Consider the following 11704-nt stretch of genomic DNA (forward strand, 5'->3'; position numbering starts at 1 on the left):
CCTCGTCGTAGAGATTTTGTTTTTATCGGTTTTTATTGATTTGATCTGTGATCCTACTGTATTGTTATTTAAATTTTAAAATAAGATTATTGTATATATATATATATATATATATATATATATATATGTGTGTAATTTAACATAGGATTTTTGCATACATTTGGCCTTCCAAATTAAGAATTTTAAAAGGATAAATTAAAGCTTTGGCTAGCAAAAGAATAAATTAGTTTACGAGTGAATGTTTGGAGTCAGAGCTTTATAGCACTCAGAAGGGATATAGCTAAACTAAGATAGAAGGTTTGGATGTTAGGGCGTGGAATGACCTTAGCCGTTAAAACGCCCTTAAAAGTTAATAATAATAATAATAACTATAAAACTTGTAACAAGCAAGAATTTCCGCTCCGGGAAAAAACCGAAGTTTTGAGGTATACTGAAATAATAAGTGCATGATAGTGGTGAGTTGTGGAAGCTAGGACGTCCCTTTGTCAGACTAGTGTTTTTTGAACTGTTTTTTGGTGAGGAGTTCAATTGGATAAATATTTTGACGATAAGACAAGTCTGCTAGGTGTTAGTTTATAGCTCGGATTCCCTATTGGGAAGTGTGGGGCCTGAATCTTCCTATAGAACCCTGGTTTCAGGGTTGGGTAAGATTTATTTATTTAGTTTTTCTCTTTTTCTTTTATCGTCATCTGTTTTTTAAATTTTTTCAAAATTTTCCACAATCATTTGAAAGGCCCTTTCGGCCCAGTGGGCCGAGAAGGTTTTCGAAATCGATTACCTTTTCTAAATAGGACTCCCTCTCCAGTTGTTTCTACTTCTGAGGCAAGACATTTTATTATTTGTAGATCAGATGGGAAAGATAACGGCGGCCTTCACTCACTGTCGCCAATAAGAATATGTAGAGTAATAAATAGAGAAGTAGGAAAGTAGTAAACATAAAAAAAGGTCGTGACGGTTAATTTATATCGAAGCGTTCAATGAGGAACAAGGTAGTAAAATAATGAAAATTAAGAATTTAGAAAGTATACCGGTAAAAGTTGAAAGCAATGTAAAATTGAACACCTCAAAAGGTGTAATTTCTTGCTGGGACTTGAAAGAGTGTACTGATGAAGAACTCGAAAAATTAAAGAGTTCTAATGTCATAAGCATTCATCGGTTAAAAAGAAAAGATGGTAGGATATCTTTTTCATGGATTGTCACATTCAATACCCCGTGTCCTCCAAAATAAATGTGTTGCCTATATGAAGATTCCCGTAAGATCATTTATTCCTGCTCCCCTACGGTGTTTTAAATGTTTAGATTTTGGAAATACAATTTCTTCTTGTAAGAAGAAGGTTTTTATGTGAGGATGTGGGCTGGAAAGGCACGAAAAGACTGTTCCTTGCTCCCGTTATGCAGATGCATGCAAGTCTCTGTATTTTTGTGAGTTCTTTTCTTTTGGTTATTTGTTCTGCTTTATCAGCCCAGGCTATAGCTCCGTATGTAAGTAAAGGTCTTACTATTATGGTGTACATCCATAACATTGAAGCAGGAACAGACTGCAAATCCTAACAGGACACTGTAGATTAAATGGACACTTAAAGAAAATTTGGAACAATCAAAGATGGCACATGCAGATTCTGCAAGGAGGCAGAAGAGACACCAACCCATTTACTAACAAACTGCGCAGCTACACTAGCCCGCAGGAGGAAATGTTTTGAGATGTATAATGTGACCATAGAAGAGCTTCAATCACTGAAACCGGGCCTACTAATCAAGTTTCTTGATGAAATAGGACTCACCGATGTGCTTTAGGCAGAGAACGGGGGCTACAATAGCTCTTAAAGGGCGCAGTATATTACACCCCGAATATTACATCTACATCTACATCTATATGTGTGGATGTGGGCTGGAAAGGCACGAAAATGTCCTTGTCAGTCTCCAGTGTACATGAATTGTCAAGGTCCACATAACACCTTGGCGCGTTATTGTCCAAGATATAAATATAAAAGTTTTGGAGCTGAAAGTGAAAAATAAAATAACGTTTAACCGAGCAAAGTCCCTAATAGGCTCTGACATCATTCAAAAAGGGATTACTTTGCCGAAAAAGTTAAAATGGGCACGAAAGAAATAGGTTGTCAGACGGAGTCAGGGAACAAGTCACTGAACTTAATCCAAAATCTGTCATTTTGCCAAAAAGAATCGAAACCAAAAATGGTAGAAACTATGGTCCAATGTTCCCTTATGGATTCCCCTGTCACTGTTTTTGTCCCGATCTATAATAATACAGGGTGGCCCTAATCGATTCAGCCACACTGCCAGATCTTATAGGAAATTGAACGCTGAGTAGAAAAGGTCCTATGAACCTGTGTCCACAAACCCTTCAGTTCCGAGCTACAGGCAAAAAACCATGAAAAACCACGTTTTTTGACCATATTCGTGAAATTGTTAGTAAACCGTTAGCTATGACCGTAAAACAGCTTGAAACAACATCTGTAGGGGATTAATTTCTGCATCGAATGATATTAAAACCAGCCTGATCGGTCGAAAATTTCATTTTTGGCGATTTTTAGAAGTTAGGAGGTGAAGGAGGTACACAAAATTCACCATTTCTGACATTTTTATAGAAAATTCACATCTTGAACACCCTATCAAAAAATTCCTGATATTGATGATATTCCTGATTGATAGGGAAACTAAATCTTTACACTCCTTTATAGTTTATATGACAATTAAGGTGGCATAAAAATAGACAAATACCTCAATGTAAAAGGTGTTATTAAAAATAAAATCAACAAACACAATATTCAAGATTAGCAACACTTACAGAACGAAATGATCACTACGTTGTTTTGGCTCAAGGAGTATTGATACCGTAATTGTCATTCACATTAATAAATACATTCAATTTCAAAATGAGATATCTTTTAGGTACTAAAAATAAACTGCCTTCTTTCAAAACTCGGTTCAGGGGACCCAGATTTTCGCTTCAATGTTCAGGTACAATTATTATATCGGTCCGACCTACTCGCTCCCTATATGGTGCCAAGGACCCACTTCAATTATATCGGACATGATGTCATCAACTCACCAATAATCAGAAACTTACGATTTTGCTCTCGTATGTGTTTCTGTTTAAACAAAGATGAGCTTAAAAAATATAACTGCGTTTTAAAATTAAGCACTTTCAGTTAGCATATCAAGTAATCTTCAAATAAACAACGCTTTGATTTTGTTGTCGCCTTGTTTTAACTATGGAAAAAAATAACAATCTAATTATGGGAAAAAAACGTTTGAAATTAACTTTTTTGAGTGCAAACAAAGATTATCTCAGGGTCGACGAACGAAGAAATAGTTTTCCTGTTCTTTTCGCTTTTGTTGGACTTGGTCAATATACAGATTTTTTTAAACTTTTATTCAACCTTTTTTTTTATTTTGTTCTACTTTTTCATGTATTATTTCCATTTTAACTTAAACTTTTCCATTTAATATTAAACTTTTTCAATTTTAATTTAAACTTGGCGGTTTAATATTAAACTTTTCCCATTTTAACTTGATTTTCCATTTTTACCATTTTAATTTCGATTTTTCCATTTACAATTAATCATTTTATATTACGTTTCAAAATCATTTTCACATTCAATTGATCTGTTTCCAAATGTATTTAAACTTTACCGTTTAACATTCAATTTTTTCCATTTAACTTTTTTAAATTTTAACTTAAAATTTTCTATCTATTACACAAATTTTTATGTTTTTATTTCGACTGTTCAGATTAATATTCAAGCTTTTCTAATTTGTATTTGACTATTTTATTCACTAATGTTTTTTTTTTTCAATTTTAATTTCGACTTTTCAACATAATTCAACTTTTTCCAATTTAATTTAAACATTTTTTCATACGTAATGATACCTTTTCATGTAAATTAATAATTAACAAATACACAATACATTATGCAGTAATTAAGTAAAGAAATAAACTTTTCTCCAGAATAAAAACCCCAGGGGCGTCGGTGGCCGCAACGGTTTAGGCGTTGACACGGCGCTCATCAATGCATGGTAAAGGTGCCCGGTTCGAATCCAGCGGCTCTGCATTCCAACCCGACGTACTTACAAATGGGCTTTTTTTCAAAAACACCGGCATCCTGAAGGTTTATATGACCTCTAATGTTGCAAACCCTCGTTAAAAAAAAAATAAANATAAATTATCCGTTACCCCCTTTAGCTTTTGTCACCGGCACCACGAGGATTGATAGATATAATCTTATATATTGATATATAAAAAGAAATCAACACTTAAACAAGGTATTTAATCCCAGGACCACGTTTTCCTACTAACATCCAACTGAAATTGCCCGTAAAAAATCAAAATAATCGAGATTTCGAATAGACCGTTCGAAAGCTCACGAAATGTCGATGTTTTTAGCTGGTTTGACAGTTTTAAAAATCCATTATATTTATTGGTCTATTGACCAAATTACTTCTTTCAATTACTTAATCTTTTTATGTAAGGTTTTGGTCGAAATGAAAGTAAATTTTAAAAAAGTAATGTAAGGAAGCTACGGCTAAAATATCTAAAGAAGTTGATTCCAAATTACAATTTCGCAAATTTTCATAAAGTTTGTGCAGTTATTTTGTAGACTGGCAATTTTTAAAACAAAAGTGGACTAATCTGAAAGGAGATTTGGTGCTATCTAAAAATGGGGGTCAAAAGTTGCGAGAAGTTACGTTAGAGGAAAGAAAACAGGTTTCATGTAGAGAAACGAGACTTTTCTCAAAGAAATACTAAAAAATACTAACTTTTGAAAGAATTGAGATAAAACCATGAGGTGGCATTCTACTCCAATTTAGATGTACTGTCAACGAAAAAATTTTTTTTTAACACAAGCTGACCACCCTGCATATTTATACCACCAAAACCATTTATACAATAATAATAATCTTTCAATTAATTAAGGTTTTTAGTTGAGATAAAAAAAGTCAATGACACGAGCGGGATTCGAACTCACGACCTTCGGCTCAATAAGCCGCTGCTCTACCACTTGAGCTATCGTGATTTCAATCCACTCGGACACCAACTTTCCATCTCAACCCCACCTTTTGAATTTTCCCGTCTTTTTGCCATTTTTCAAATGTCGTGTAATCTATTTGATTCTCGGCGACAAATGAAATGGCCACGGAGAGCTTTAGTGAAGATATCCTTCATTTAACTTATTAAATTCATTAGTTTTCGTGGTCCAAATAATGTCATGAAATAATGTCTTTCAATTAATTAATCTGTATTTATGACATTGACTTTTTTAACTCAACCAATACCTTAAATACAGATTAATTAATTGAAAGATGTTATTTGGACCACGAAAACTAGTGAATTTAATACATTTTATATGTAATTTAAAATGGGATTTTTGCATACATTTGGCCTTCCAAGTTAAGAATAATAATAATAATAATAATAGTAATATTTAAATGTAATTATATCTGAAAGCTAAGTATTAAAAAGTTAAAATGGAATAATGGACGTTCTGTTTCTGTCTTGTTATACAAAATGACAAAGTTGACAGTTAAAAAAGAAAAATGATTTGTAAATGGCTTACCTCGCTGAATGGTGTCTCGGGCGTGAAGGTGAAATTGTTGCATTGGACAATCTGATCACCTGGCCTCAGCCCTGCGACCCTTGCGATGCTGTTTTCTTTGGTGAACTGCACAAAGACGCCCGGCTTCCAATCTGGCCCTTTGCATATTCTGAAAACGAGGAAATACTTTTACAAACACGCCTGGGAATCGGGGCCGGAAACGTCCCGGCCTGAGGAAAGTAAAAGGAAGTCGGTCTCACTATTGTTGATCATTGACAAGACTCACCCGCAACCGAGCTTCGCCCTGGGTGGGACTTTCAACACCATCCTCACATCGCTGACGGGCGAGATGTTGCTGTTTTCGTCGCAAAGATCCGGCTTGTAATCCAAATGGGTCGGACTATTACTAGCGTCGACGATCTGCCAAGAAAGCTCGTCCTCTGGATTTCTACAACAATCGATCATTTATGAGAAGCCAGTTTCTGGAGAAATAATCCGCGAAAACAAAAACAGAAAATAATCTGGCTGTTTGATACAAATTACATGGTACGCGTAATAACAAACACTACAAGGTCAAATGGTGAAATCACATGCTGATGACCCGCCGTCAGCAGTTTGCCCAAGACATACCACGATCGGCATTCCAGAGAATGGAGATGTCGTTGAGCCGGAACGCGTCTGATTCCAACGCCAACACGCGGACCAGAACGATTTTTTTAAACGCAATTGGTCTCGAAGGAAATCTTTGTTTTTAATAAAGCTAGTCAAAAACTCCCTAAAAGATTTTCGATCACACGATTTTTTTAATCCTCCTAAGGCAATTGTCTTGCTACTAAATTTTCTTTCGTTAATACAAAAACATAGCCAAAAATTCAAAATCTGTCTTTATTTTTAGGTTGTGCATTAAATTTAAAAATAAGAGTAAAAATATGAGAATATGGGTGTATAAATTCGCTCTTAACACAACTAGTGGACACAATATCAGTACTATTACAATAAAACAACCTGTTTCCTCCAAGAATCGAGTTCCTCCCAGTTACTCGCTGCCATGCTCAATCACAATTCTCGTGTTATTCACTAATATATTCCTACGCGCTCTCTGTAGGGAGCTAAGTACTTGCACCCTTCAATTAGGTGGGACATATCGAACAACTTTCTCTACATACCGGACACATATGCGGGCTTTGGCCCAAAAGTAAGTGTCCGTGTGTCAACCTTGCATGGCCTAACCTAAATCGGGTGAGGATGACCCTTCGTCTAGGAGTCAGATCCTCCGAGGGCCACCATCGATAGTACTCCTCATACGTGAGTGCTTCTCTGTCGACCCGGCCCATTGAAGCTGTCACCCTCTTTTAATAATGTTTTGTATTCCATTTTTAGCGTCAGAGGGTCGGATCAAGGTGGTTAAGTCGGGAGGTTGAGACGTCCCGACCTTAGGCGCCTCGTCTGCCTTTTCATTAACCACCAGACCTACGTGACCAGGTACCCAGACGACAACCACCGTTTCGCCGAGACGGTCTAGTTCGTCATATCACTAACAAAAACACTACGAGGGGGTCGAGGGAAACCAAAATCCAGCGTACCTTACTTAGCTCGGCAAAGGCATAGCGGAGTTGGCTCCGAGTCTTGGCTAAGACGGCAAGATCGTCCGGGATGAGTACGGTCAGAGGGACCCAGGACGGGGTCGGCCGGTTGCCCAGCTCGAGTACCGTTCCCAGTACAACCCTGCACTCCCTAAGGATTCGCCGAAGCGTTTTCCCAGGGTTGCGTCTGGTCTGAAGTCGCCGTATATTCTAATGTAATGGCATCTAAGGATAGCCACGAAAGCAGATGTCCCGGTTTGGCAAGGAATCCCGCTGCACAGCTGACAGCACGAGCTGGCCAAAGGGCTTGTTCTAAACGCGCCCGAGACCGCTCGAAGACCCTGATATTAAAGCCTATCGAGACTGTGCAGGCGCGTATTTCGAGCTAAAGAATAGGCCATGCAACCATAAAACAAGGTCGAGGACAGCAGCGAGTGAGAGATTTTTCAAGAGGGGTCTTTCTGCTCCCCAATTTAAGTGATCAACGAACTTTAGCAACGTTATGACTTTCCTTCCTTCACCTCGACGGCATCAATGTGTGGCTTTCATCTTAGCTTTGAATCAAGCTTGAGGTCGAGGAACTTCGCCGACATTACGTTCCTTATCGTAGCGGCCCTTAGGCAGACATGCGGAGGGCTGTGCGACCTTCTCAGCCTGCAAAAGTTAACCCAAATGGTTTTCGAGACAGAGAAGGCGAATTCGGTTTCCTCGGCTCTTCCTGCCACAAGGTTTATCGCTGAACTATCACCCTTTCAACCTCTACTAGGTCTTTCAAGTCTAAAAAAGCAAAGGTCATCGATGTGTAGTAACCGTCTAATTGGTCGGGGGATACCACCCGCGACTCCGTTCACTGCGATCAAGAAAAGTTTTACGCTTGATACTGAACCCTGAGGGACTCCATTTTCTTGAACTAAGTCCCTGGAGAGCACGGACCCCAACCTGACACGCAACTTTCGGTTTCTCAGGAAAGAGGTAATTTGCCTATAAATCCGATGTGCCACGTCGTATCTTACACCATTTCGAGGTCAAAGAACACTGCAGAGCGTGCTCTCTATTCAGAAACGTAATCCGAATATCACTATCCAGGACGCTAAAAACTTTAAAACTAAAAAGTTTACATTAAAATGGAAAAGGTTTAATATTAAATGGACAAGCCGACATTAAAATGATAAAAGTTGAATATTAAATGGAAAATTTCAAATTAAAATGGAAAATTTGAATATTCAATGGACAAGTCGAAAATGAAATGGAAAAGGTTGAATATTGAAAATTAAATTAAATTATTAAGTTAAAATTATTGTTTAATTATTTAAGTTAAAATTTAAAAAGTTAAATGGTAAAAATTGAATATTAAATGGAAACTTTCAAATTAAAATGGAAAATTTCAATATTCAATGGACAATTCGAAAATGAAATGGAAAAGGTTGAATATTAAAAATAAAATAAAATAAAATTATTAAGATTAATTATTTAAGTTAAAAATTTTAAAAAGTTAAATGGTAAAAATTGAATATTAAATGGAAAATTTGAATATTCAATGGACAAGTCGAAAATGAAATGGAAAAGGTTGAATATTAAAAATTAAATTAAATTATTAAATTAAAATGATTAAGTTTAATTATTTAAGTTAAAATTTAAAAAAGTTAAATGGTAAAAATTGAATATTAAATGGAAAATTTCAAATTAAAATGGAAAATTTGAATATTCAATGGACAAGTCGAAAATGAAATGAAAAAGGTTGAATATTATTAAATGGAAAAGTTTAAGCTAAAATGGAAAAAAGTGACTATTAAGTGGAAAATTTTAAGTTAAAATGGAGGTTTAAATTAAAATGAATTAGAAAAAGATGAATGATAAATGGAAAAGCGAAGGAAAATGTGAATATTAAATGGAAAAATTGAAATTTTAATGTAAAAAACTGAATGCAAGTGGTAAAGTTTAAATACATTAGGAAACGCATCTGGAAAAGTTTTAAAAGTAAACGGAACAAGTTGAAATATAAATGGAAAAATCAAAATTAAAATGGAAAAGAAGAATGTTCAATGGAAAAGTGGAAATTAAAATGGAAAAAGTCATATATTAAATAGTTGAAAAAGTTAAAATTAAAATCGAAAAATTGAATAATAAATTAACATTTTAAACTTAAAGTAGAAAAGGTTTGAATCTATTTGAAATAGGTTTAAATATATGTTGAGTTGAAGAAGTCAAAGAGTTGAAGAAAAGGAAAAATCGTCCAACTTTATGTATTCACCTACAATGAATTATAAACGAAAGCAATAAATGACAGAAAAATCGTCATCCTCATATCTTTGGACGCCGTATTAGAAATGTTCATTAAGTGAAAAGTAAGCATTTGAGTAGAGGAAGAATGTAAAGTTGTTGTACAAGTAAATCGGAGCTAGGAGTAGAACCACCACTTTTTCCAAAACCTCGATTAGACTGCTCTATAGCGGACGATGCTGTCTAAATTACTAGAAAGTATAGACCATTGGTATGCTGCTATTCCCAGATGATCGACCACAATTGAGGATTCAAATTTCACCCAAAACCTTATTGGAAAACACGGTGACCGGATTATCCGGCCTAGATTAAATCTTTACAGTTGGTTGAAATATCGATTTTTTTAAAAGCGTATGCTTGAAGCGGAATTGAATATTCCAATTTGAACCAAGTAACTTGTTTTCAATACAAGATTCGCATTTGACTCAGCCTGCTTATAGTCCAAACGTCGCGAAATCTGATTCTTTTCCAACCAATTAAAAAGGACAAAAAATACGAGACTACAAAGGTTAAATGAAAGTCCCGCCTCATCCTAGTTCCATCTGGCCTTTTCCGATCATTGGCAACTTTTTGCAAGGACAGCATTTCGCACTGTACTTTTTACTTGATATTTCTTTATATCCTGATGTCACTGCCATTACTACAAGTCTCGCACAAGTTTACGTCTAATGTCAAGCACGTATCCGTCATAAAAATAAGTTGATCCTGCTCGTTAAGTGTTATTGCAAACATTTTTCAAGAATGACGATTAAACCTTTCTTACGCATACAGGCTTAACGAAACTTAACAAAGCAAGAAATAAAGCATTCCAAAGAAGTTACAGTTGTAGCTCTCGACCATGGGTTATCGTGGAATGCAAACATTAAAAGACCCACGAAAAAGAAACAAAGTAGAAAAAAAAATAGTGCTAAGAGAAAAGAAGAAAAACTCGGTGCTCTTTGGTAAAGATATGGTTCAAAGAAGGAAATGGAACGAGGATGTAGATTGGGCCTATGAGCAACCCCTCGGGTCCATCACAACCAACTTTCCAAGCTCTCAAAATTTCAACGGAGCGAAAATAATAATTCTATCATATAACCAGGCAGCTCCAAAGGTTCTCCAAGCCTAAGAGATCAACTCAAAATTACTCTGGAACTGCCTAAACAACCTAAAAAACTAGGATCTATAAATAACCTGACGGTAAAGCGGGTTCCAAAACATGAGGGAATGTCAGGCAAGAAGGCAAAAAAGGAGCAACGGAACCGTAGGGGGCACAAATCATAGCAGCATTAAAAGCTGAAAACTTGAGTTACTAAAGAAAACAAGAAAATCTGGGAGCATATGCCCGGCATTAGGCAAGCAAGACAACCTAATGTAAAAAAAGGAGATCCAACTAGACAGAAAGGAATTAAAACCCTTAAACAGGTATATTTATAAGACATGCTTCACTACTACAAAAAAAGGCTATTACCTATCAATGTCGACTACGTCTAGAGGAGATAGAGTCAACAGACATATCCTATGCAACTGTCCAGCATCAGCTAGGAAAAGATAGTGGTACCTAGAAAAGTTATTTTTGAGTAATATAGACGTAGAGACTCTAATTCGATAAGAACTAATTTTATACTTTATTAAAAATTAGACTCTTCAATGAAAACCATTGGCACAGATCGAACACAAAATACCAAAGTTTAAGTGCTGGAGGACATGCCGACGCTCCAAAAGTAGTTTCCGATCGTTCTGGTCTACCTATTTTCGCATAGCCATTAGTGATGATGGCGAGAAACCAAAAACGCATTTAGCAAACCCAAATAGCAAGCACTAGAATGAATTAAGAATTTATAGACTAGAATGTTAATGAAATAGATTTCGGGTATCGTGAATATTTCTTCAAAATTGAAAAAAAAGTTACGTTATTAAGTTAATTAAAATTGGTTAAATATAATTAAATTCACTAATTTCGTGGTCCGCTTGACCAATTAATATATTACAATTAATTAAGCTTTTTTAGTTGAGATAAAAAAGTCAATGGCACTAGCGGGATTCGAACCCACGATCTTCGGCTAGATACGCCGCTGCTATGCCACTTGAGCTATCGTGACCTCGATCCACTCGGACACTAACTTCCCATCTCAACCCCACCTTTTGAATTTTCCCTCCTTTTTACCATTTTTCAAATGTCGTGTAATCTATTTGATTCTCGGCGACAAATGGAATGGCCACGGAGAGCTATAGTGAAGTGTACTTCATTTTTAATCATTAAATTCACTAATTTCGTGGTCCGCTTGACCAATTAATATATTACAA

General features: G+C 35.8%; 1 protein-coding gene across 2 annotated transcripts in view; it reads right to left on the minus strand.

Moving 5' to 3' along the window:
• LOC106666059 (whirlin) overlaps nucleotides 1–11704 on the minus strand; it is a 148885-nt gene that overhangs the window by 13387 nt on the left and 123794 nt on the right. For both annotated transcript variants that reach the window (XM_024229888.1, XM_024229887.1), the window contains 2 exons: nucleotides 5842–6003; nucleotides 5577–5724 (listed from right to left, as the gene is read on the minus strand). In XM_024229888.1, coding sequence (XP_024085656.1) covers nucleotides 5577–5724; nucleotides 5842–6003 — 310 coding nt within the window. The remainder of the gene's footprint in view (nucleotides 1–5576; nucleotides 5725–5841; nucleotides 6004–11704) is intronic.

The sequence above is a fragment of the Cimex lectularius genome, unplaced genomic scaffold, assembly GCF_000648675.2.
Source record: "Cimex lectularius strain Harlan isolate CLEC.00 unplaced genomic scaffold, Clec_2.1 scaffold162, whole genome shotgun sequence".
Classification (NCBI taxonomy): domain Eukaryota; kingdom Metazoa; phylum Arthropoda; class Insecta; order Hemiptera; family Cimicidae; genus Cimex; species Cimex lectularius.